The sequence below is a fragment of the Haemaphysalis longicornis genome, unplaced genomic scaffold (genome assembly GCF_048455015.1).
Source record: "Haemaphysalis longicornis isolate Haplotype H1 unplaced genomic scaffold, Haemaphysalis longicornis Haplotype H1 scaffold_29, whole genome shotgun sequence".
Lineage (NCBI taxonomy): Eukaryota > Metazoa > Arthropoda > Arachnida > Ixodida > Ixodidae > Haemaphysalis > Haemaphysalis longicornis.
Genome location: NW_027526331.1, coordinates 385,332 through 411,622, shown reverse-complemented (window position 1 = coordinate 411,622; position 26,291 = coordinate 385,332). Strand labels below are relative to the sequence as shown.

Below are 26,291 nucleotides of genomic sequence, written 5' to 3'. Positions count from 1 at the left end.
GGGTGCCGAGTGTGCCTTGCAGTTTTGTGCAGAAATCAGACCAATTTTCTTGGCTAAGTTTACATGCATAGTCTGCAGCTTCTTGCGTTAGTTGGGCTATTCTGAGCCGTAATTTTCGATTTGTTCGTCGAGTTTTCCACCGTTTTGTTAGTCCTCGTCGGGCCTCCCAAAGGTGCAGTAGGTGGGCATCTACGGCGGAACAATCCTGGGTGAGCGGCAGTTCTTTAATTTGCTTTTTTGCAGCTTCCAACATTTCTTCAGTCCACTTTTCAATGTCATCAATGGGGTTCGCTGGAGCTGTTTCTCGGAATTTTCGCCAATCGGTGACGCGGGCAGTTCCTATTCTCTGTGGTGGGGTTTTGTGATGCGGAAGTTGCAGTTGAATGACATAATGGTCACTTCCGAGTGTTTCTTCTAGGCATTCCCAGATGATATCTTTAATGCCGTATGTTAGAGCAAGGTCAGGGGAAGTGTCTCTGGAGATACTATTCCCTATTCTCGTAGGAGTGTCGCTTGCATTGCATAAATGCAGGTTATTGTTCCGGATTGGAATCATGGAGTTGCTGGCCCTTTTTGTTATCACGCTGATAGCCCCAGGTGGTGTGATGGGCATTGAAATCACCGACAATAATCAAAGCGTGTCCTTTCGTGCGTTGCTTCGCGATTTTAAAGACGCGATCGATGTCTCCTAGCGATGATGATGGCTTACTGTAAATGTTGACAATAAACAGGCTGGTTTGCGTCTTCTTGTTCGGAATTAGCTCAACAAATGTGTAGTCCATTGTAGTGGGGAGGGTGTGTGCCTGCGCTGTTTAACTTGCACGGACTAGGGTTGCCGTCTTCAAATTTGTCTCTGCAGAGTACGTGTTGTATCCCATCAGCGTTACTTTTTCGGTGCCTGTTTCTTGGAGAGCGATTACTGTGGGCGTATGTAGTGATGAAAAATGAGATAAGGAATTTCGCTTGCTTCTATACGATCGGCAATTCCACTGCCAAATCACTGTTGGTTTTATAGGGGAGCTTTTAGAGTTCCCCGCTTTCACACGGTTCGAAATCATCGTCGGATGGTATTGTGCTAGGCGGGTTGCTGGGGCCTGGGGTCTTTTGTTTCCTACGATTCTTCCTCCTCACAGTTTCATTAGCTTCCTGTCGTTGTTCTACAGTTATGCGACTTTCCATTTGTTGTCCAATCTCTCGAATAAGTTTTTCTAGCCTTCCGATATCCGACGGTGTGGGTGGCACGCAAGGTTGCTGCATTACTGCTGAAGCAGGCGTAACTTGTGATGTGCTCTCTGCCGGTGCCGGCGCGAGTTTTTGCAGATGAGTTAGCAGTTCTTCTATGCGGCGCTCGAGCTGTTCTGTGCGGGCTGCCTGGGCTTCTAACTGTTTCCTGAGTTGCGCATTTTCTTGCTCTAATTGTTGAATGCGGGGGCTGTTGTCAGGCGCAGGGATTGTCGGTGAAAGCAATGGGGGGAAGTCTTGTGGGGCGACAAATTCGGGCGCTACGACTGAAGACCAGCTTACTTGTTGCGACGAGTGGTACTGGCGACGAGCGTTGTCCTGAATCTGGGTCGGAGGCGGCGGATGGGCGGCAGCAGCTGGTTGTTGGGGCTGTCGTTGGTAGGTTACCGCGGTCCTGGCTAGGCGTTCGCGGACATGCAGAGGTGGCGGTGGTGGGTGAAGCTTCTTGCGGCACTCTTTGCTTGCCGTGAGATGTGCGAGGCCGCATAATTTGCACTTTGGGGTGCATGTGTGCTCGGCCGAAGGATCTCGCTCGTGACATTGGGCACAGACGGTCACCTCCGGTGTCGGGCATACATCCCGCCGGTGACCGATGTCGCCGCACAACGTACAACACTGTATGGACCGTCGGTAAGGCCTGCAGCGAGTGTGAAGTCCGTGTGCTCGGATGAAAAACGGCACATGCGGGCCCTCGAAAGTCACTACTGCTGATGTTGACTGGCCAAGTATTCTGACCTGCACTATCCGTGGTCCTGATGATGCAAGTATGTAGGGCAGTTGTTCGGTGGTCGTGGATGACACCCCGCACCGTACCCGGAAAATGTTTTAAATACGGCTGGAGATTGTATGTGGCGGCACCCAGAATGATGGACGTGACCTTGCATAGCGCGGCAGCACACTCCTGGTTGGGGGTACTGGTGACAATGAGGTTTTGGATAGCTTGCACCTGCACGGTTACCTGTTGGTTAAATGCTATCTCTGGTATTTTGCTTGCCAGCTGTACCCCTGCCGTGATTTGATTTGGCGGTTGCTCCAGGATGCCAGGCGTAGCCCGTCTCGTGGTCGATAGATGACTTTAAAGTCAGATTCTGGGAGTCTCGGGGCAAGCGGAACTCGAGAAGGCTTACTTGGTGCTGGTTCCATGATCGGTGAGTAGGCCTGCTGCTTCACTTGGCGTCGTTTGGCTAACATTTCTTGCCACGGTCCGGGATGGTGGATTGTTCGTCCGCTAAGTTCGTCGTAGTCCATTGCGGTGTCATGATGTTTTGGCTCCGTCATCGGTGGAAACTGATCGCGTGCCGGCTGTCCCGGCACGCCAGCTGCGGCCCCAGCCGTCGTGGCACAAGGCCTGTGAGCAGGGTAAAAATCCTCAGTACCACATACATTCATAACTTGGTCTGAGCTGACACCCCTGTATAACTAATGTTTTTGAGGTAGGTTTGAAGGCAATAGCAGAGTCCTTCAATGCTTTACTGATCACGAAACTTCGGTGCTCGTTTCATATAGGGATCGCGCGCGCCACTACAGGCGCCACCGCCGCACGAAGGGCATCCAGCCGCCCCGCGTGCGGCGTATTGGCCAGCTCTTGGCGTGCAAACGCTCGCTGCTTTTGGTGTCTGCGCGCTGAATAAGTGTGATTTTTTTCGTAGTAGTTAGCGATGAATAGTACAGTCATTGTGTATATCACCTGCCTTGAATGGGGCTTTATTTTTCGAAGTAAATTACCGTAGACTTCAGCCAAGAACGGCAACGGCTTCTGCGTGCTCTGGCACAAGCGCTGCGCCGTCATGTTTACGAATTTTTAAATCTCTATTGCTTCTTTTCTTAATGCAAAAGTTGTAAGTACTACACATACGGTAGCTGCATAGTCACGGACTTCTGCGGGCCTATCGATAATACGATAAAAAACTGAAAGAAACCAAGTACGCGTCGTTCAGACTACGCTTATTGAATCCGTTGATTGCTCTGGAATGCACAGAACGCTAAAAGAGATAGCCCAATAGTATTGTCGTTTCGATTAGTGGGTACATACTTGAGAACATCTAAAAACGCTGCAGAAACGCGAAAGATCAAAACACGAAGAGATATATGTTGCACCATGTGTCTTTCCGCTTCCACGCTTTGCAATCCTTGCAAAAACAGGAAGCGAAAAATGAGCAATAAAACTGGTTTTATCACACGCAACAAAAAGTTTCAATGTTACGAAGGGAGACAAAAGAGCGTCGTCCAGCGTACAAAAATTTATTTTTTCGCGTTGCAGCCGGGACAAGAACACGTAAAGCTTTTCTGAACGCATCGAGCTAGCGAGCTCCTGCTCTTCAAAAGACTAGAATGAAACACAAACGTCGAAGAAGCAGTCCGCAGTATGACGTGCATAGATGAACGCCGATAAAGTGAGTTGCGCGGCGTTTGATATGCATGCATTACTCTCGGAACGTTATTAATTTCAGATCAATGAAAATAGGATCGAGAACATTGTCGAAGAAACAAAAAATCAAGTTAGCGACAAGGCGGCACCCTTTCCATATCAAACAATATTGTCCGACGGGACATACGACAAAAAGAGCATACGGGCGCTCAGGTTGAAACGCCAGATGAGAAACCGGAATCGGCCACGTGCGGTTACAAAACAAACAAAACGAACCCTAAGAAATAATTCGCGGAAAAATGAAAAGTAAAAGCACAAGGACGTCCCTCAGCTTTTTTACACGCGAGCCTGAGCCCAACATAATACAAGTTTGCAAACAGGTAATAAAGCACCGCTACAACCTGACTGATATGACAAAAATCCGTTTAAGTTAGTCTTGTACAATTCTAGGTCCACGATGCTCTCAAAAGGGTACATTGTTTTTTTCCATTCTCACACACTGTCATACACTTATAATCGAAGCTGAAATCTCCCGTTGCTTGCTTCGCAATGGCGCACCTCCATTTCTCACGCAGCTCCCCGTCGCTCGGTCAACAGAACAAGGAAACATTTTATGTGGTATCGTTGTACAAGGAGCGCGAGATGCACGTCACATTTTTTTTTCCCGCACAAAAGAAACACAACTCTCCGCGGCTCCGCCGTTCGAGCCAGCGCAACGCCGCCCGAGGAGTGACCTCAGTGAGAGGGTGGCGCCACGGCGCGCCGGCCAAACGCAGCATATGAAGCTCTCCCAATGAGTTACGGAGCAGTTTCGTGACCAGTAAAGCATTGAAGGACTCTGGCAATAGCTTGGAATCATATGTTCATAAGCTAAGAACAAGCTATGTGCAATATGGTGAGAATAATGTGAGCAGGAAATCTGTGTTTAATCGCCACATTTGCCATCTTACACACCAGAGGCAGTACAAACAAACATTAAAAATGGAAACTGAACGTCCTAAAATAATAGAAATAATTAGTGGCACGGCAAGTCCACCTAAACAAACAAAATCAATGAGTGACACAAAACAAACAGGTGCCTAAAATGTACCATTGGAGAGTAACACAAGACAAGATGTGAAGGCAACGCGCCGTCGACGTCAGAGATGTCAGCGGCCCCGAAGGCCACGCCCCCATTGGAAAGTAGACGAAACGTAATATCGCCGCCGGCGAGCCTCGCCGATGCCTCGCCGGCTGGGACATTGCGCAACGCCGCCGCTGCGGCGCCATTTCTGGCTGTGGAGCGACGGAGCTTCAGTGCCGGCTTTATCGCAGGCGCCAGCTAATAGCAAAGTAAGAATTAGCTGCTCGTTCCGAACAAATGTCGCATCGGTGTCGCTTTATGTTGCTTCCTGGTGCTGATGTGTTGTGCCTTAGGCAGCGCGAATAGGGTCAGGGATGGCAAAAGACTTCGTTATTACGTCCGGGAAACGCGACACAGAAAGGAGCAAAGTTAGTTTGGTTGCACATCTTTGAACGGGAATACTTCAAGCCGACGCTGTCATCACTCCTTTGGGAGGTACGTTTCTGAATGCTTGTTCTTTCCCTGTTAAATTCTGCGCAAGCTTGAGCGGTCACTTACGAAGAAATGTGTATTCCCTCCGCGACCGTCGTCCACCCTTTGTTCTGAGTAGGCATTGCGCGCAGCGGCGAGTTCGTCCCGTCGTAAGCTTTGCTTTGGATAAGAGGCCGTGTATTTTAAAGACGATAGTCTTTCTTGGGCTACTTAAACCCAGAAATTTTGGTTTGTCTGTATGTCTGTCTGTCTGTATGTCTGTAACTCGATTCAGCCACCCGGCCAAAGTAAAATTGATATTGCGCAATAGTCTTATATACTCACAGACAAATGTAAACGTCTAAGCCCGGTTTATATGTTCACACTTGTCAACTTTGTTGAACAAGAACAAGACATTATGCAAATATAAGACAGAAAACTAGTACACAAGGGATATTTACAGTGTTCCTTTATTAAAAAATTAATGGATGCTTGGTTTTTCGACAACAAATGATATTCTACATTTACTGCAGAAAACCGCCGCCTTCTTGCGGCGTATGAAAAATCACGCGGCAACAGTAACGAAAGGTTCCACTCATGGAGGGGTTCCACTAGCTAGGTTCCACGGTCTGCTTGGAACGCACGTGGAGCACGGCCACGCGGTTCTATAAACCTTGTAGTCGGCCGCCTCCATTCACGCGCGTTCCGCCGTACTGCTGTGCTGGCATCGAGGAACCCCGCCTGTAGCAGGGGAACGCGGTAAATTTAAATCGCCTTGAGCAAACCTTTAGTGTGTTTACCTTGGGACGAGAACGACGGTACAGGAACAGCATGAGAGGTCAGCGGGAAAGCAACAGGGGGAATCTACTTGGCAAATGTCTACAAAGACTATCGTCTTTTGACGACATTTGCAACGGAAGGAGCAGATACGCGACCAATTTTTTTCATGTGCGCGCTTAACTTCCAGCATAATTATCAGCGGCGTAGCATGTTCAGTCGGTTGTCGTAAGGTTTTCGTGACGCGAGAATTGTTCACCTGAATTCGCGCTTGTTTTGGCCGAAGGCAGCTTGCGTCTGACCATGTAGCGTGTGCGTTCTGAGTGCGTGTAAGCTCTTTGTGGCGTGAAGTCATGTTTTGTGTGTTAGCGACCCGGGCGGTATTATAATCCCTTTGTTATGACATTAGAGTGATTTGCTGCGTAATATGTGCTTGGTCGGTGCGGCGCAAGAAAAAAATGCGGCTAGGTAAAACAATTTAAGGCCAGCTAATCTAGTCACCGCGCCGTTGACGTAAGTTTGGTTCGCAATTTCTGTTATTGCTTTGTTAAATTCGCCCACGTTTGAATGGGCACTTCAAATGCATATTCGCACCGCAACGGCTGGACGCCCTTTCTTCCGTGTATGCACAGAGGACCGTTAATTACATCTTACGTTTGCATTACACGTGATGCCGTACATTTGCAGTGTGCGCGCTTACTTCATCTTAGTAGTCAACGGCGCAGCGTATCCAGTCATTGCGATTTCATCCAAAACACACTGGGCGACTATATAACTTTCAGCAGACCTATTTTTGTCCAGGAAAGCGCTTGTATAAACGGGTTTATTGTAAGCGAGTTGAGCGTGGACGCGGCACTGAGCAGATGCGCGAAGACAAATTTGGCCATGCTACGGTAGAACAGTCACTAAACTCTCTTCTGCAATGCATTATTGCCTATATTAGCGGAGTGTTTGTGGCACATCTCAGACTCGGTGGTGAAATTTTTTTCTTCTCAATAGGATTATTTTACGGATCAATTTGAGAAACCGATATTTGAGAAGCTTGGCGCTGCACGAAAAACTGCACGAAACTGCACGAAAAACTGCAGCGAGCGGCCCGAAGCGTTGCGAGGGCGTCTGCTCCGAAGCAGCTAACAAAAATGGCGGCACAACCGCGGAATTAAAGGAACGACGGCGCCGCGGGTGAGGGGAAAGAAAAAAGAGGAGGGCAGCGGAGAAGGAGGGAGCAGTTGCGCTACCTTAGTAATATTAGGGACCTTATTCGCGTGGGCCCAGATCTGACCCCTCCGATAAAGGCGTAATGGAGGACGCAGGTTCCTTCAGAAACATGCCCCTTCTGTGAACCCCCCCACCTCCCCCCCCGCCTCTTAAGCGACCGTGGAGAACCTCCTGGGGACCTGCACTGGTCTCCAGGCAGCATGAGTTCGTCACGTGAGGGCCCTAGGGTATCATCCGGGGACCCCCTGACCGTCGCCGCTGGACGCACGGTCACCGGCCCCTCCTGGACTTGGTTGTGGAGACGGGACTGCTTGACTTTCTTTCTGTCCTTGTTTTTTGCGCGCTGTTTCACCCCTGTGTACCTGACTACATTTTGTTCATGCCGAAGGGCGTGCTTGCGTAATAAAAAAAGGCTACCCTGGGTGAGGAACTGCTTATTGTGATGGTTGGGGTACCAAAAGAATGGCGCATACCTACTCACGGGAATTCGTTAGGAAAGGAGCGCTTACCGAGAGGAAGGAAATATGCTTGGGATAAAGCATATACAAAGAATGCATTTAGTGTAGAAAAATTGTAGGAAAATAAATAAACTGCCTGAAAATGAGATATGGTACGAGCGAGTATTGTACAACTTTAAAATAAGAAATCATGAAAAATGACGGTGGCTTGGCTCAGCTAACCATGGATATGCAAAGCGAAAGTTTGGCTTAGCCCGGTTCAGTTTTTCTTTCACTTGCTGAACGTTTGACGTTGGTGTAATTATTATACTATTCGTCCAGGTCCTGCATATGTCAACGGGTGTGGCCCCGCCTCCAGCGTTTTCAGAGCCGAATGGCTGGCTCTTTCTCAGTCTCCGATAGTCTCCGACGCTAGCAGCTCGCCCAGGGATATCCGGTGAAAGGTCAGACGCCGCTTTCAGCCGTCGGGTCAAAGTTTCGAGCTGTCGAGCACTTCTCAGACATAGCCTCTTGGCTAATGCTCATAGAGAAGACGGCCCGGCATTTCGTTTGTTTGTTTGTTTTTGTTCTTGGAGGTCGCCGCGAGGCACGCGCCCACGTACGCTCGCCATTTTCTTGCTCTCTTTAATTGCGCACATGAAAAATACTGATTTGCTAAGCAGCTTCTCTGCTAAAAAGAAATTGCAAAACGATCGATATTTGGGGATTTGGTACTGGTTAATTAAGCACCTTGAACGGCAGCGTAGAAACACACACCAGGGAAAGACGACGACCGGATGGCGCTATACTCACAACTAATTTGGTTGCGATTTGAATAAAAGTAGTTTTGAATACAGCGTCCAGTAATTTTATTTAAACCGCAACCCAATGGTGCAACCGAAACATATATGGGTTGAGGTTTCAATAAACTTAGTTACGAGTACAGCGTCATCCTCTCGTCTTCTTTCCCTCGTGCCTATGTCTACTTCGGTACCTTTCAAGGTGCTTGAAAAGAAGTCGTTTGTGATCTGGGGAACGGAATGATCCTAAACCGCGAGACAGACTGGAGACCCGGGCGTTCCCACCCTCTCGGATACGTCCTTACGGGACGCCGAGGCCGTCTTTGGCGATGAACCACATCATGCATGGCAGCCGCAGAGGCCCCGTGATGTAAGCCCCGTTGTGCGGGGGTGTGTACCTAAATCTTCCAGAATTTTGTCTTCACTAACGTTTGGCTGTGCACAAAGGTAACATTAATTACGTTTTTTTTTTTTTTCGCGTCCCTCACGGTGGCAAGAGCCACAACGGACCGGGGAATCCCTCGAGTAAGGAACAGACCCTCATATTTGCTCCCGCTTTGTGGAGATCTAAAAGGAAAGAAATGTGAAGGCGCTACCGTGCGAGTTAGAAGAAGAAGCGGAGAAATGCGTCCACGCGACCCGCGACTGGAACGAGCCGTGTGTACATTCGGCGCGTCGGAGAACGACGTCTACGCATGGATCCCCGGAGCCCAGACGAACCTTTGCTGCCACCGGAGCAAGAAGAGCAGTGCCCCATGCATTTGGAAGGCAGCTTGTCGCCGCCGCTACCAGGCTCCCCCGAACCCCTCGTCTCTCGTCGAAGCCCGCCGCGTCACGGGAGCATAGACACCGAGCTGTTGGTGCCAACGGCGCCAACCGCGTCCCGACTGCTGTTCCGCTCAAGCCCAACTGCGGTACCGCCTCCGTCTACTGGTCAAGTGGATGGTGGCATGGTGGCCGGAACAGCAGAGCAAGGAGCCCCCGCGCAGAAGGCCACCCCTTCTCGCTGGAGTGGCAAGCCGAAGGTCGGAGCTGCCAAGACGTGCCCCGAAGCAGCTCAGTCGGTGAGAAGCCGTGTTAAATAGACGAAAAAAAATCAGATTGAGCGGTTTAATGAGAAGCGCGGTATAGTGAACGGCTACAGATTCATTTCATCGTGGGATCATCTTTAACTAGCTTCGAAGTCCACTATACACGGGCGGATTTCTTTTTGCGTTTGTATACTCGCAACATCCATTCGTAGCTCTTGGTTTGAATAACGGCACAATATAATTTTGTTCCGGTGTAGTTGTTTATACCTTTAGAAACTAGATTTAACCACATTTATCTTAATATACGGTATTACATTGAAACCATGACGCAATTTGCTCAAAACGTAATCACTAAAATCCCGACAATGTGGCCAATGTTCCCGCGGTAGCGAAGGCAATTATCACGTGCACATGTAAACAACAGTAACTCAGTAAAATGTATGCTCAGCCTCTCGCCCTGTCTCTATGTTGTGTACAGGCCAAAAAGGCTGTGGCTGAACAGAAGCGCAACGAGAGACCCTTCGTCTTTACTGCGTACAACCAATGGTACATATCCCTTGTGAAAAACAACCAATGTTTAGTCCAGACAAAGCGGCGAAAGGAAAAGATGGGTAATCGTTGTTCTCCAAAAAAATTCCGCCCCCTTCACAATTTAGAATTGAAGACCGAGGGAACAGCGGATCTGGTGGTCTTCACTGGTTTTCATGTGCTTTTTCTTGGTCTGCCCATCTTATCGGTAGATCGGACACTGATCCTGCCGAGCGCTCGCCGTGTCTTTTAAATGCACCCTGCAGCACTTTTTTCCAACCTTTTTTGAAATCTTTAATGCTCCCAGAACGTAGTCACCCAACACTCTCAGTACTTATATTAGGGGTTCGCAAAGTACCTCAGCCAGAAGTTACTTCTCTGTGTCCATCAGATAACTTGGAAACTCTCTCAAAAAATTTTCCTCTTTCCTGGTCTTGACGTTCTTCGACGGCCCGAATTACGTCACTGAGGCCGTGCAGCGGCTGTTGGCCGGTTTTACTTCAGTTCCAGGAATGAACGCTTTTCGATAGTAACTTTACAAATAAAGCAACAAAAACAAAGCAGGAACGGAAGGCGTATCTGGTGTGACGAGCAAATCACACAGTGCCACTCCGTGCTGGCGATAACTTGTGGGATAGAAGAGGGGTAAAGTAGATTGGTTTACTTTTCCCTGCAATAGCAAAACCGGCGACGAGAGAGACTAATCAGTCTTTGTCTTCTCGTTTCGCCCCGCTAGCAAGCTATCTCCCACCCCGCGGCTGCGCGCTCTGCCGCGCCAGCCGCGGCGGGCCGTGGCTCACCGGAACAAAGTAAGCGACAAGTGTTTTCGCTCATTGACATTTATTACTGAATAATAAACATCCAAAGAGCATGCAGGCTAGCTGGTTGACGGCGAGGATCTAGTTCCTCGCCCGGGCAATTTAAGGGAATCGAGAAGCGTTTATCGAAAGTGTTGCATGATTCGTTTAACTAGGAGAGCAACCTCCCGTCAGAGCTTGCGACAGTCATCACCAGGCGCAGCCAATCCCTGGCGCGAGCCTCCCCGCCCGAAATCTGCGCCGCGACACACACTCCCTCACCTGCTCGTTGGCTCTTTACCTCCTCGCCACATCCTGTCACACCTTCTCTCCACTCTTTTGCACCGGGTTTCGAGCGACACCCAGTGCGGGTGGAAGCCACGGTTAAACAGCTAGCTGTTAACAACAAAGCCTTCTGACAGAGAAAAAAGCTAAAACGCCCGTGTGTTTCAGATTTCCTAATAGGGCCAAGGTTATCCCCAGAGGATCCCCAGAGGGTCAAAATTTATCCAGAGCCCTCCACTACGCCGCTGATTGCCGCTTGTGTAGTGTCGGCGAGCTAAACCTTACAATAACTAAATAAATCTATCAATCACTTATTCAGTCAATCAATCAATTAACCGGGTGCTTTTGTTAAGAAAAAAAAGGTTAAAAAACGGAGCTTTCTCAATGCCAAATGAGGAAATCAAATTCCTCAATTTACACACCTAAAGTCCCAAATCCAAACTGCCAAAGTCCGTAGCCAAAGTCCACTTCAGCTCAGCCAAGTCCAAGGCCATCGCCCAAGCTACGAACTAAAAAAATGCCGAACGCTCCGAATGCGGTGATAGCGCAATTGGAAAGAGGCCGGGTTCATACCGCGAGAGACTTAAAGGGACCCCGAAAAGCTTTGTGAAGGTGGCAATCAAATGCATTCAGGTGGTAGAACACATAACGGGGGATTTTTGAGCCAAGTGTGAGCCCCATACGTTGTACAGATAATTTGTAAACAATTTTTGAAGATCGCCTTTCTCTGCCGATGAGCGCGACGCCGCAGCGAGCCGACCGCGGGTGACGCAACGGCGACCGCGGGTGACGCAACGGCGATCGCTGCTGACGCAACGGCGAAGGCGCCCCCTGATTCGCCCAATCGCCGGCAAGGTCGGCCGCCGGCGGCGTCACTGCCATGGAGGAAAGGTCACTGCCATTGGCTTCCGGCTGCTCTTCCTCCTTCCTGCGCGATCCCGAGGCAAAGGCGGGTCCGCAGTGATTGACGCGAGCCTAGGCGCAGGAATGTAGCTAGCTGCTTTGAAGGAGGCAGAGAGGGAGGAGGAGTCGATCGGCAAGTGGGGAGAGGTGCCTTTAATTGCTTCTGGCGCAGCTAATACTGAATGTAGATCAATAATTCCAACGGCATTGCATCGCTATATTGGTGCTACGTGACAATACAGGCCTTTTGTAACTTTTACAGAAGGCTTTTCTGGGTCCCTTTAACGTTCGATTCGAACAACGGAAAACGTTCTGTTGGGGCGTGCTCTCCCCACACCTGCTCGTCGGCTCACTGCCTCTTACCCACTTTCCCTCAAGATTCTTGGCCTGTAATTTCCCTTTTCGACACTTTGCATTGCCGCGTTTCGAGCGACGCTGGGCACGGATGGAACTCAAGCTCAAACAGCTGCACCGTTTGCATAATCGAAATTATGGGAACAGCGCCACAGTTAAGACCAGGCCGAAGGTCCGTTGATGCTGGCAAGCGAGCGGCCAGCCGGCCAGCAGCGCGGAGCAACCCCTTTTTGCGCGCGGCGCAGCTTTGGGAGAAGTGCGCCCAGCGGAGCTCGACTGGTTCTCCAGCGCTGACAGGCGGACCAAGCACGCTGCCTGCCGACAGGAATGTAACTTCCTCTTCAACGGCCGGGCTGGAGCGGAGCGCGCACCCCGGTTCCAGTACGGCCCATTCTTCCATGGCCTCCGAAGATTACCCCGCGCGGGGTGATATCGGAGGCCATGCCAGTTCCATGGCCGCTCTAGCCCTAGCGCCACCGCTCTAACGGCTGGCGGTGCCAGTGCATGACTATTTGCGCGATCCCTCGGCAGGTGTAGCGTCGTCTGCGGCTGAGCTAGAGCCACCAAATAAGCTACGCTTATTTAGTGGCTTTAAAGCCAACAAATAACCTGATCTAGTGGCTCTAGACGGAGTTATTTTGAACGTTTCCACCTGATCAACTAGTGACAAACTCTATGTGATGAACGAAGCGTAGTACCATTCATATCCTGGTTGGTTTGGTGGTGGGTACTGTAGTTCTAAATTAATTTGGCGGATGTGAAATTGGAGTGCTGTTATCGTTTAAATGCAGCACTGGTGTACAATCGAATTCCTCAGCGGTATGCTTGTTTAGGACGGAGAGAGGTACGATGAGAAAGGAAAGCGGCAAGCTTTTCGTTCGCGCAAGAACATGAAGAGCCTTTGCATATATTTGTTAAAAAGTTTCCGGTGAAAATGAAAGCCGGCAAATGATTTTTTATTTGTTTTTGAGGGCAAAGAATGACGCATAATGTAAATACCACGCTGTTATGAGTTCACACATAAATGTCCGCAATCCTCGCGTACTATACTCGTGTTGCAAAAAGATGCTGTTTGCGTGACTTAGGAAATTCTCCTAATGTTACGTGGACGTGAACTTGTAGATTCTCTGCTGCCATTCATTAGGGCTCTTTACGGCGAAAGTCTCAGATCTCTCTGTTCCAGAGAACGCGTTGCGAGGAGCACAAAGATCGAGCCCCGAGAAGGTGCGCGCATGCGTAGCTCGAGGTTCTGCCGTCGTAGTCAGTTAAGACCAGCGGCAGATGCCCCCAGATGATTTCGCTCCGGCTAATGTAAGCTTACGGGGTCCTACCGCAAGTGTCCAAGTCATTATTTGCTATGTTTGGGTGGTCATAGAAACCTTCCCTACTTTTATGTACTGCACCAACACGGCCGTCTCTTTTTTTTTTTTTTTTTGTCTACACAGCCTGACGAGGCCCACCGCCATGGTGACAGTGACTGCCTTGTGATGGAAAAAGCAGAGCCAGGCGTCTACCGGGCAGAAACGCAACACCACCGGCCGAGTTGGAAGCGCCGTCCGCGAGAGCCCAGCAGAGGCAGTTCTTCGATTGTAGCCAGAACGGCAGGGGAGGAATGTTCCCAGCTGCGGAACCAGCAGGAATACTTCAGCCCAGAAACATTTCCCGCGTTTTCACCACCGAAGCTACAACGCCCCAATGTACCAAGGTCCCCTCAGTCACGCACCCAGCATTGCTTCGACGCATACGTCGACGAAAGCAAGGACGCTGAGTGCGCCGAACGGCCGTTCAGAGCCACCCATGTCCCGTCGACACTGCGCAGCCTAATGACGCGAGCGTTTCGCTGGCGCAGTCCCGTCGGCAACTGGCCGTGGCGACCGCAACCTGCCGGCCGGCACAGAAGCGGCGCTGAACAAGCAAGAACCAGGAGCCGCTCAGAGACTACGCTTCTCCGCAGCAGCAACGAATGCCGGCAGCAAAACAAGGACGAACTGAACATCGCTTGCCACCCGTTAGACCCCAGAAGGGCGACGCCGGAACTGAGGGGGACAGAAGGAGGACACGCGAGGCACCAGGCGACTGCAAACGTTTGTGCCGGGAGTGAGAACCGTAGCACGGAAGTGGATGCAACGAAGCCCCCGAGCCAGTACGCAGGTCGTCCTCGCGTTGTGCCGTTTCCCACATCGACGAGACACGACGACGATGACTCACGCAACACATCAGTATCGTGCATGCCATCAGCTTATGCACAGCAGCTGCCATGGAGAACCGGTGCTACGGCACATCAGCACTGTTCTGCCCTGAAACGCTCCTGTCCGGTAGTTCTTCCGCCTGATGCGCAGGACATACCTCGGAGCCCTTGCTACGAGAGAGGACCAACATACCAGCCACAAGATCTTCGGCTGGCTTCTTCACAGCAAGTCACATCCGCTGCTGTGCCGAGCTTATTGGTTTCGATGCAAGACAGTGGCACTGGTGTGATTGTATGCCAATGTCAAAAAACCCGTTCAGGCCGATCCACAAATGGTGTGTCGCTTCAAAAAAACGAAGAACACAGAACATCAGAGGCTGCCATCTATACGTCTACTAATTTCACACAGCCGCAGGATCCTTCAAGTGTAACACCACACCAAACATCGTTCGTGCAAACTGGTTCGAGTCTCATTCTGGCGGCTGAACCCGGAACCGCTCACAGTGCGGGCAACGAATCGAGGCAGTCCTTCATTGCGAATAGGAAAAGCGCGCAAACGCAAACCGTGTGCCCGAGCGCCGACCGAAGATTGCCATTAATCGCTGCCAGATTGCCAGTAGAGGAAGCCATGAGTCCAGCGACGACGACAGCGCCAGATTTACCGACAGGACTTCCCCAGTCGTGTTCCTCTGGAGAACAACCTTTGCTGTCTTCGGTCTCCAGAATGGTTCTCAATAAGGACATGCCGCTTGTACGCACCGGCACTTCTACGATCAAAGCGGCGAAGGGCATGGATGACTGTACGCAGCGTCACCCTAACTTTGCGGCCGGGATAAGTATGGCCAGAACTAACAGTGAATCTCAAGAAGAGTCCGCTGCGCCAGTATGTAGTAGTTGCGGGAGTGCGGGACACACGCCTTTCCTGCCTTCACATAGGCCAGCTGTAATAATGCCCTGCACTCTAACGCAACCTTCTTATGAAAAGTTTTTACAGCGACCAACTACTTTTCAAGCGATTCCAGCGGAAAAGATATTGTTTTCTATGCCGAATATTCACATATCAGCCGTGTCAGCTCGTGACGACGCAAATTGTGGGAAACAATCGCAATCCCACAACATATTGTATTCTCCCGATATGGGCGAGCCAAAGGTAGTAGAACAAGAAGCATCTGTAACAAGCATACGTAGCCGTACTAAAGACATTGAAATATTCCGCCACTCTTTGGCGCAACAAACCAGACAAGGGGTCTCTACTCGTAGTGCCATCACGTCCGTGTCCCACCGGCCATCTTTACCTTTGAGAAGTAGCAGCGAACCAGTTTTGACGCGCTCTTTGAGCATATCCGTTGCACTAAGGCCGACGGGAGGCTTAACGAGCCAGTCGCCAGAAGGGGCCGGTAGAAGCCGTCGGAGTGGGTGGGCTCGCGGTTGCGCGTCCAGCGAGAGATGCTCACTCGACAACGCGATAAGCAGCCGAGCAGTGGCTCTCACGTTCCAAGCGAGCCCGAGCACTGAGGAGCGTACCTCGTCGCCTCTTGTCTCAGGAGCGATGCGGCTGCCTCAGAAGACCGTTTCTAGAAAGAGTTCAGCAGGCAACGTTCAGGCCGCGTCCCACGCCATCCGTAGGCAAGCGGCTTTGCAGCAAAAGGATGGCGGAATCGCGAGGAGCAAACGTAGCGGACGTTCCGACAGAACCGGTCCAACAGCTGACGTTACCTCTAGCAACGGTGCGAAAACTGTTCCGAACGCTTTGGATAATGCGGAGCCAGAAGACGCCTTGGTGCAATCACCCCTTCTGCCCGATTCTCCTCTTTCCATCGAGATGACTCAGGAGGGCAGCACAGTGGAGTCACCGAGGCGGAATTTCAGCGCAAGCATAAACGACAAGAGCAAAGCAACTTTGGTGCCAGAGACGCCCACGAGAGGAAAAAGGCTGGAAGCTAGCGCTGTACCATCTGACGAGAACGTTCGTTACTGCAAAAACCCCAAGCACAGCCCCGCGGAATTGTTCTCGAGCGATTATTGTTTATCGTGCGAAAATCCCAAGCATGGCCACGGGCACCCCAATGCAACTTTGTCGTCCTCCCCTGGCGGAGCCAATGCATCCCAGCACAACTTGCGGCGCGCAGATTCGGCATACAAAACGAAGATTAATTACTGCAAGAATCCCAAGCATGGACAGTACCAGGCGATACCTGCGGAGCTATCCCCAGAAAGTGTTCGCGCAGGGAAAGCTTCGAGGAAAGATTCTACTGCGAAGGCTAGCGCCAATCTAGCAGCAGCATCACACGACACTAGATCAGGGAAGTCCGTTCCGTGCTGCCTGGTCATGGTGGGTGTGGCTTGCGCCATATTGATTTTGTTGGTTATACTGTATTTACTTTTAATAAGGAAGACAACGGTACCAGACACGACGACCACGGCTCCCGGTGAAATATACTATTGCGACACAGATTTCTGCAACCGAGAAGCTGACATGATCAAGTCTCTTCTGAGCACATCAACAGGTCCCTGCGAAGATTTCTACCACCACGTCTGCAACAAGTGGGTGCAGAGCCAGCGCTTGGTGGGCCCCGAAACGGGCTCCGTTGTGTCCACTGACACCATCATTCAAGACCGCCTCATCGGTAGCCTTGAGGCTTATTTGACTTCGCAGAAACCACAAGACCTTAATGTGGCTCTCGCCCTATACGAGGCATGCGTTGACCGTGCACAAGCGGGTGCGGCTTTCTCGTCCATGGCAGACATTTTCCGACACTGGAAGATCGGGCGGTGGCCCACAGACACTTTGGCTGCAACCAAAGATGCTTGGGTATTTTCCGGTGAACTGCTCAGGAATATCGGGCTCAAAACGCTTGTCGATGTATTCGTCGCCGTGAATCCGGAGCAACCCGGCAATGTGGCCATAGGTTTGGGGAGGCCATCATTCTTGTTTTCGTGCAAAGACGCGGCCAGACCGGCTGTGATCAACATGTTTCAGGATGCACTACTGGAAACTATGCAGGCCGTTTCGCAATCAACTAATCAGCAGCTTGTCGACGAAGTGATGGAAGTCATCACTCGTCTCGGCTCGAGCCCCCAAGAGCCACCTGTCTCGGAGGTCGGCATGCGAGGCTTCGACGTGGTTACGCTGTCTGACCTGGACCAGGGCATCACTCACTTCCTGGCGGCAACGTTGCCAAACAGGTCGGTCACACCGGACACGAGGGTTGTTCTCAAGTCGGCAAGCTTTCTCCAGGCTCACTTGGTGTTCGCCTTGCGTGAATCGCCCCCTAGGGCTGTCATGAATTACTCTGGCTTCCTGGCCTTCATCAACCTGGCGCCGTTCTTCCTGGACAGGTACCATTTGCTCCGCCAGTTGTTCGCCAAGAGTGTCCTCGGTAGAACCCTACCTGACGTCTCGAACACCGGCCGCCTTTGCCTGGTAGCTGTGGAGCGAGTGTTGCCAGGTTGTTTCGCCAGATTATCGCAGCATCTCTTTCGCAGCAGCGGTTCTGAGACCATAATAGCCAACAAGTTCTCTCAGCTCGCTACAAGCTTCGGCCGCAACGTAGAGTACCTTGCCTGGACGGACGACATGGCGTCGGTATTATCCCGCTACGTGCTTAAGGCCCACGCTACCCCTGCGGTGACGCAAGCTGGCAACGCGTCCTGCCCTTCGTCGCCTGCCTCTTTTTCCACGCACAGCTCCGTGAAATTTTACGTTGACGTCTCGCGCGACCACGCACTCAGATTGCTGGGCCCCCTTTTGAGTGCCGACGGCAGTGCGGGAGCGGCGGTCGAGCGCTCGCAAATTTTGACCACGGCGACGTACGACGCAGCCGGTCAGCGAGTACACGTCCCCGCGGGGCTGTTCAACACGTCCGTTCCGGCAAACACGAGTCATTTTTCGCTTCATTTCGCCCGCTTCGCCGTTCGCTTCTACGGGGCCCTGGTGGAGATGATTATGCATCGCGACGCTGTCCAGCCCGCGCTACGCTACGACGACGATCTGCTGAGCCGCTTCGAGGACCTGCTGGACTGTTTTGAGTGGGAGCTGCGGCAGCTTCCGGCGGGCCTTCGGCAGCCGGTGGCGCCCGACTCGGCCACGACGCGGGGCTCCTTCCTTCAGCAGACGGTCGCCGTCCAGCTGGCCTTCCGAGCCTTCCAGGAACTCATGCAGATACGGCGCACGTGGAACTTGGACTTCCGCTTCGCGCGCCTGCCGTCTCTCAGCGCTGACCAGCTCTTCTTTGTGTACTACGCTCTGGACAATTGCGAGGCGGCGGATCGAGTCTACCAGGAGCACCGAGGCCATCGGCTGCCTGCGCGCTACCGCGTCAACGTTCCCCTCCGCAACACTGTCGAATTCCGGGACACATTCGAGTGCGCGCCTGACTCCGACATGGTGCGCGTGGCGTTTGTGCCGGCATGCAGGGTCGTCACCGTCGACCGGTGGGCCCGCGAGTGAGTTTCCAGAGCACGGGTGTTTAGTGATAAGCGGCACTTGTTTATTCGCCTTTGAAGTGTCACAGTTTTAGGAAAGCTGCACATTACGATGTTTACTGTGATTACTATATGTCTGTATATTACATGGACACTTTGCCGCATACCGTCGCATGGTTCTACCATTCTACCATAGCAAATATTGGGCTCAAGTGACATTGCTTGTTTAAGGTTTCTAAATGTCTATGGCGGCGGCGGAGTTCAGTGTGTTTATTTTATGAATGAGTGTATTACTAAGAGCATAAACTTATTTGTTGGGGTACGAGTCATATCGCTGTTTTCACTTAAGCAAAAGAAAAGTTTGCAGCGTGTTTTCTGTTTCTCTCAGCCAAGGTCAGCTTACATGGCTATAGCTTTCCGATTCATAGCTCCTTCCATCGGCTGCGCTTGGATGCCCGGTGGCTCACTGAATAAGCCCTGCAAACTAAGCGCACACAGTGTGTTTCAAAATTTGGCGCGATGCTTTAGACGACACATTTACCCGCTTTTACCATTGTCGGAATGCATAATTTGTCTACTGCGCATTTCGTAGCCAACACGGACCGTGCAAGCCCCAGAGTGAAAATAAATTGAAGCGACGACGCGACTTGAAATTTGTGAAAAGCATAGTCTAGCGTGACGGTCTGATGGCGCTCCAGGACAGCAATAAATAATCGCTAATGACCGCATGGCTAGGGTGCCATCTGACGGCATTCAAATTTTGCAGCATAAGCTACACTGCCCGAGGTTGAGCAGTTTCGAGTGGACCTTGAATGGCCGTGCTGCGCAAGCGCGAGGAGTATTGGATTGGATTGAATTGGAATGGATTTGGATTATTCGCTTCTTTGTCCCAATGGTTCTGCCCCTGCAATATACGGCTTCCGGAAAATTCACAAGCCCGATGTGCCCCTGCGCCCAATTGTCGACTATACCCGTTCGTCCCTTCGAAGGCTTTCTGGTTTCTTGCACCGTATCCTGACCCCTCTGGTTGGAAAAACGAGTAGGCATGTGCGCAACTTTCAAGATTTTATTGAGAAGGTTCGAGCACTTGACGACGGGGACGTGATGGTTTCCTTTGATGCGAAATCCCTCTTCACAAGTGTTCCCGTTGATCTGGCTGTGTCAGTTTTGTGGGGACCCTTGTTTCCCTACGCCTCGCCTGCACATGTTTTCGCGAGCTGGGAGCCGCCATTTTGGGCAGCCGGCGCGTCACGTCAGTCGTGACCTCTTCGTGACCCCGTGCGCGCGCCGAACCGGCTCGCCGCGAACGTGTGCGCGAGGGCGCGAGGGAAGGAGGACCAGTTTGTCACCTTCCTTTGCGCCCCCCTCTCCCCGACCTGGGGAAGACCTCCTCTCCCCTCCGAGCTGACCTGCGGGACGAACGAGCGCTCCGCCGGGAGTCGACTGGGCGATTTGGTCGGAGTCGCTTGGCTCGGCAGTGCCTACGCCGAATGCCCCGATGACGGTGAACCCAGTTGGCTCCACGGACTCTGCCCTCTTCACAAGTGTTCCCGTTGATCTAGCTGTGTCAGTTTGCAAGGACGCCATCGAAGCTGATGATACGTTGCGCGAAAGATGCCCCATTGAAGCTACCGACCTGGCGAAACTTTTGCATTTCTGCTTGTCGAAAACGTATTTTGGCTACCAGGTGGAATTTTTCAAGCAGGTGCATGGAACGGCTTTGGGTGCGTCCATTTCAGTCACGGCCGCGAATATAACTATGGAATCCCTCGAAAGCCGGGCGCTTGCAACGTCCACTCCGCCCCCAAAAATATTCGTGCGCTACGTTGAAGACTGCTTTTGTGTAATACGGAGAAATGCCCTGGCTCGTTTTACCTCGCACTTAAAGGAGCCATGAAGACAAAACACAAGTTTGTGTTATTCGAAAGATTTCGTGTTTTATAGTGCCCCCAGCGCTTGTCCGAATACAAATGATGCTTTATTCACTGAAAAATTAATTACTTTAAGTTATTTTTTTTATTTTCCCGCTAAATCGTGCGTTTTCGTGGTCTGCAATGACATCACATGGCCTTGTTTACCATTAGTGAACCTAGATGACGCCACCACACCGCGGCAAGCCGTATTCTGCCTTTGGTTTGTTTGAGAACGTATTTGTACCTCGCTTGTTTTGTTCATGGAGACAATCGTTTCGTTAAACATGGTGCTCGCTCGAGAAGTATACGGTCATGTAAGACAACATCGCTTGCGTCAATCGGCCAGTGTCGTCTGAAACAACCCCAAAGCCCCGCAGTCCTGTGCAGCTAAACCACAAGCGAACTGCGCACAGTACTAACAGCAGTAAACATCGGTATACTTTTATGTTTACGTGTGCTTTCGTAAGTTCCACTGTTTGTCCCACCATTCTTCGGGCTTTAAAAACAACATGCCCTATATTTAAGCGCAAATAGCTCGTTCGGCAAGCTTATAAGCTCTGCCTAATTTCCGTTTACTTTTGCCACCCTCCGCCAATCGCAGAGCTGTTTGGTATGACATCATATGTTCTGTAGCGGGAAATGAGCTAGTGGGTCGCATGGCCATTCCCTTTTTTTCCTAATTATGTAGCTTATTTGAGCGAAGTTTACGTTAAAAGTTGGTTCAGTATGCATGATTCTAACGAGGCAATCTTTTGAATGGACCAAATTTGTGTTTTCTCTTCATGGCTCCTTTATATAGCATGCAAGCGTCAATATAGTTCACGGAGAGGAGGTCAATTGCCAACTGTCGTTCCTAGATGTCCTTGTGAAACGGATTGGGCTAAAGCTCTCTTTCAGCGTCTACAGAAAGCCGACGCACACGGGCCGCTACCTGCACTTCACTTCTGTGCATCCAGCCTCTCACAAGAGGTCCGTGGTAACCACCCTGTTGCAACGGGCCAAGTGAACTTGCACTGAGCAGAGCGACCTCGCCCTTGACTCTGCCAGTGTTCACCGGGACCTCGGTGCCTGCGGCTACCCCCCTTCCTTTATTTCGTCGGTGGAACGCCAGCTGTCTCGTCCGGTACTTCCCTCGGCCCCTTCAAGCCCGAAACGTGCACCTGCTCCGTACAGGTGCCGTCAGAAGTATTTGGAGCACGGGAGCTGTGGCCGAACCGCATAAGAGCGCCGTGTAGCTGCACCGGCGGTAAACAAAATGAGCAGAACACGCATGCGCGCTTGCCGACGGTAATAGGCCCTCTGTACTTCTCAACCCACTTCTTTTAACGCGGCTTCGAGCATTACTCGCAGCATACTGGTCTCAGCGATGGCGCTGATAGAAGAGTCGGTATCTGGCAACGTTGCTCACACACTTTCAGCGCACGTGAGCCACTGGAGAAGCGTGTGAAGTGGCTAAATACGTTTCTCGAGGGGAATGTGCCCGTTTGGAGCATTATAAAGGCAGTGGATTGTGACCGAAGCTATCAGAAATGCGAAGCTATCAGCTGGCAGCCACTGGCCCTTCGCGAGCCCCACGCTGATGATTATGGCGACTGCCCCGTGCCTGTGCATCTTCGTTCTTCTTTGCTACCACAGCTACGAGGGCCAGTCCCCTCGCATGGGTAGTTGGTGCCAGTTCTTTACGCACCACCAACAGCGATCACAAGGCCAGCGTTGACAGCGGTTCCGCGTAGCTCATATATAGATGACCGCGGGGGGCACTATCGTAAATAAGATTAACTGGCTGGTCGGTTGGCTTCGGTGTACTCGTTCCTATTCTGCACTATTTATTTATTCATGCATGCATATACATCATTCATACAGATACCTACATAGCATTCACAAGCAATACTGTAGCGGTGAGAATCAGCCAATAAATACAATACAGTTGACATCGCAGATTGAAGACTATTTCAACATAAAAAGGCGCTACCGGTTATATTTAGCAGCAAGAAAAGGTGGGGGAATGAATATACTAAACACGTCACAAGTCGTCAGTAATGTGCATGAGACGGCAATGGAAAACTTCCAGTGGGCTTTCGTTTAAGTTATGTGATGCTACGTGATCCGCACGCTTTGTTGTTGGTCGCAGCGTCATTGCTCTGCGTGCCACGGAGGAGGTGCGGTTTGGCGACAGGCGGCGTTCAACTAGCTTCGCCAGCATCTGCAGTTTCCTCTGATGCATCGCCTCCGAGATGGCGATGGCAGGAGGGTACACCGCCATCAAGTCGATAAATGGAGGAGCGAGCTGCGTGTGTAGCAAGAGGCCCGGTGGAGAAAACCTGTAAGTGGGTGCGGTGAGGTCGGTGGTGACTATGGCGCTGGTGACAGTAAGAAGTCAGGTTTATGCATGGGGCACTGATTCCCTGTGCACGCCAGGTGGTGGAATGTCGACGGAAAATGCAGGTAGGGGTCTTGTGCCACTCCTTGGCTAGAATACAGCTATACTATCGTCGCTTTCGTCTTGCTGCAGCTCTACCAGCCGTTCGAGATCCAAGATTTCCGAGTGTGGCTGCAGTCCTGATGATCCAACGGTTGATGTTCCAGCCACAGCAACTACGTGAGGCCGTCCAGCGGGTCATCGTGGCGTTGGCCAGGCAGGAGACTTCGCAGCCCGGTAACGGGCGGGGAGCCTCTAACCCTGGTGGCGACAGCGAGGACGACACTGGCCAAGTCTGAAGATATAACTTGGACTTCAACCGCAGGCACAATAAATGTTTTTACAATCCAATCCATTCCAGGTCCCCCACTAGCCATAACGGTGTTGAGGGTAAGCGAAGCAACGGGCTGTGACGGCGCTGTTGCGTTCACCTGGGGAATCTCGAAGGCAGAACCGTGAGTCAGGGGCCTGGTCTCCTCGAGAGTGGCGTCGACGGGAGGAAGGCTCGTAGAGGAATCGAAGCCCACGAGGTCACTGCTAGCCGGTGGCTGAAGGTCTCGGCGCTGGCAGGCGCTCACCGTGAAGCTTGCGTGCCTTGCGTTCTGCTGGGAAGATTCGCAGTGGCTGATGCGCCACGCCGTGCCAGAGGATGGGCCTCCCTTGGAAACGCTGGGCGGGATAAGCGCAAGGCTGGTGGCACGACTTCCACGTCGGCAGCCTCTCTCATGAGCCTTATAGTTTCTTACGTTCGGTACTCTCGCATGCCTCGTGGTCAGGGCCATCATCACCGGAGTATTCTGGGGACGGCGGATTAGCGTGTGTAGATCCGAGTACATCCGATAATCCAGGGGGTGCTGCCTGCTGGACGGGCTGCTCGTCGCCTTCTCCTGCGGTCGATGATAAGGCGGCGCTGGGCTGCGGCCACATTTCGACAGAGTTCTCGTTGCACAGGCTAAACGGCGACGCGTCCGCCACCACCGAAGAATCATTCACAGGGACGATGTGGCCCGGGTATTCTGGTGGCGAGTACCGGACTCTCGGTGAGGGTTATCCATTCGCTGGCCGGTAACACATGCAGCGCCTTGCCAAGCAGCTACTGGAGACGTTCTGCTAGGCCTAGTCCATCACCTGGTACGCAGTACTGCAAGGAGAGTGTGCCTTGTTGCGGCAGCCGTGACGCTGCCACTAACGCTGGGTGAAAGCGTCGGAAGCCAGAAACCGTGGAGAATGACGTACGCTGCCTGTGTCGAAGAGCCAACTCGTCGCTGTTGCTGTTGTTCCTGATGACTTGGCACAGACCCACGTGGGGGATTGGCCGTAAATCGGGCGTGATAAGGGCTAATGCCCAGCTTAAAACACTGGAAAATTATAAACCTAGCGATTTACACGCACAAAGAGAGAAAATAGAATTGGTTGAGAGTTGTAAGTATAGTTTGGGATATAACAAATGGACTTTTTGGACCGGAAAAAGTACATGCAAGAATGGTAAAGCGGAATCCTGCGAGCAAGACAAATACGTGGTGCCCGAACGGCGCGTGCTCGTGCCCGTGACCAGTTGTTGTTGTTGGTAAACTTTATTGACACACAAAAAACAAAGAAAAAGACCCCCAAAGTCCGGGGTTCTGAAAGGAACAAAATTATCTATACAGACGGGAGAACCTGACGAACGTGAGCCACCAAAGCTCGCCACCAGGCCACTCGGTCTGTTCCCTCCGGTGGCGCGAGCCAGTCTTGGAGAGAAGAGGGAGGAGGTGTAAGGGATTTAAGATGAATTGCGAGTGATGGTTGCGAACCAGAACAGTCCCAAAGAACATGCCGCGTATTGGGAAAGCCAGAGCACTTGGAGCACCGCGCAGGGCTGCGATGGCCTTGTAGTCGATGCAGTATGTGCGGAGTTGGAAGGCTGTCCGTTTGCGCTTGCCGGATAAGACAAGCATCTGCCCGGGGTAACAGGTGAGAGGGAGACGGAAGAGTCTGCCTATCCCTGATTAACTGTTGCACAGTCTGGCGTCGATGGAGACGGGCTTGTCGCGCTTGCGTGGGTGGGTGGAAAGGATTTGGCCAGGGCGTCTCCGAGTCTCCCGGTTGGGACGGAGCACGGGAGAGCTGATGCGCCAGCTCGTTGCCCGGAACGCCTGCGTGACCAGGAACCCAGTCCAGCACGTAGCTAGTACCAGTGTGTTTGGCCAGATGAGTGTGGAGTGCATGCATAATATTGATGGGAAGCGTCTGCTCCTGGAACAAGCGCAGAGCATCCTGACTGTCGCTGAGGATCACGTGGTTACCAGGAGTGGCTAACGATAAGATTGCGTCAGTTATTGCTTGAGCCTCTAGAGACAGGACGGAAGGAACGGCCGAGTATCTTTTCTGCAAGGGCGGGTGGGTAGGAGGAACAACTACTGTGACCCCGCGTGCGTCTTTGGATGAGAAGGAGGCATCTGTGTACGTCACTGTTGCTAGATCACCATAGCGGTAGCGAAGAGTGCATATTCGAGCTCGATGACGTCCTGCATGCGAGGTTGCGGATACATTGATTGGAATAATAGGAACTTTTATGCGAGGGAGTGGATACCAAGGGGGGTATGTCGCTGTAATTTCGGGTAACGAAGCTACCTCGTAATGAAGTGAGGATAGGAGTAGACGCCCATGCCAAGTAAGCTGGAGACGAGTGTGTTGTGCCGCCAAATGAAGATCAACTTGATCTGACAATGATGCTAACGGCTGGGCAGCCTCCAACTTAGCGAGGGGGGTATATCTAGGTGCCCCTAGAGCCAGGCGGGTGGCAGGCCGGAGGAGCCGCTCAAGCTGGGATCGCTGCGATGACGTTAATTTTACGTACGGCAGTGCGTAAAGAACGCGAGTATATATTAGAGAGTTCACAAGCCGCGTAATATCGTGTTCTCGTAGGCCTTGGCGACGTCGGGTCAGCCTGCCGATTATGTGAGTTAGTTGGGTAATTTGAGCCTTACATCGATTGAGCCACTTTAAGGCCTTCCCATTATCCTGTAGGTCGAAGCCGAGGACGCGCAGCCAGGCCTTACGTGGAAGAGGAATGTCATCAATCACGAGTTC

At 51.7% G+C, this 26,291-nt stretch overlaps 1 protein-coding gene across 1 annotated transcript; it reads left to right on the top strand.

The window, feature by feature from the left end:
• Window positions 1-15,383: 15,383 nt before the first annotated feature.
• LOC144173082 (neprilysin-1-like) lies at window positions 15,384-18,985 on the top strand. The gene has a single exon (XM_077701597.1). It carries the CDS (start codon window positions 15,412-15,414, stop codon window positions 18,910-18,912), a length of 3,501 nt encoding a protein of 1,166 aa, XP_077557723.1. The 5' UTR covers window positions 15,384-15,411; the 3' UTR covers window positions 18,913-18,985.
• Window positions 18,986-26,291: the final 7,306 nt, after the last annotated feature.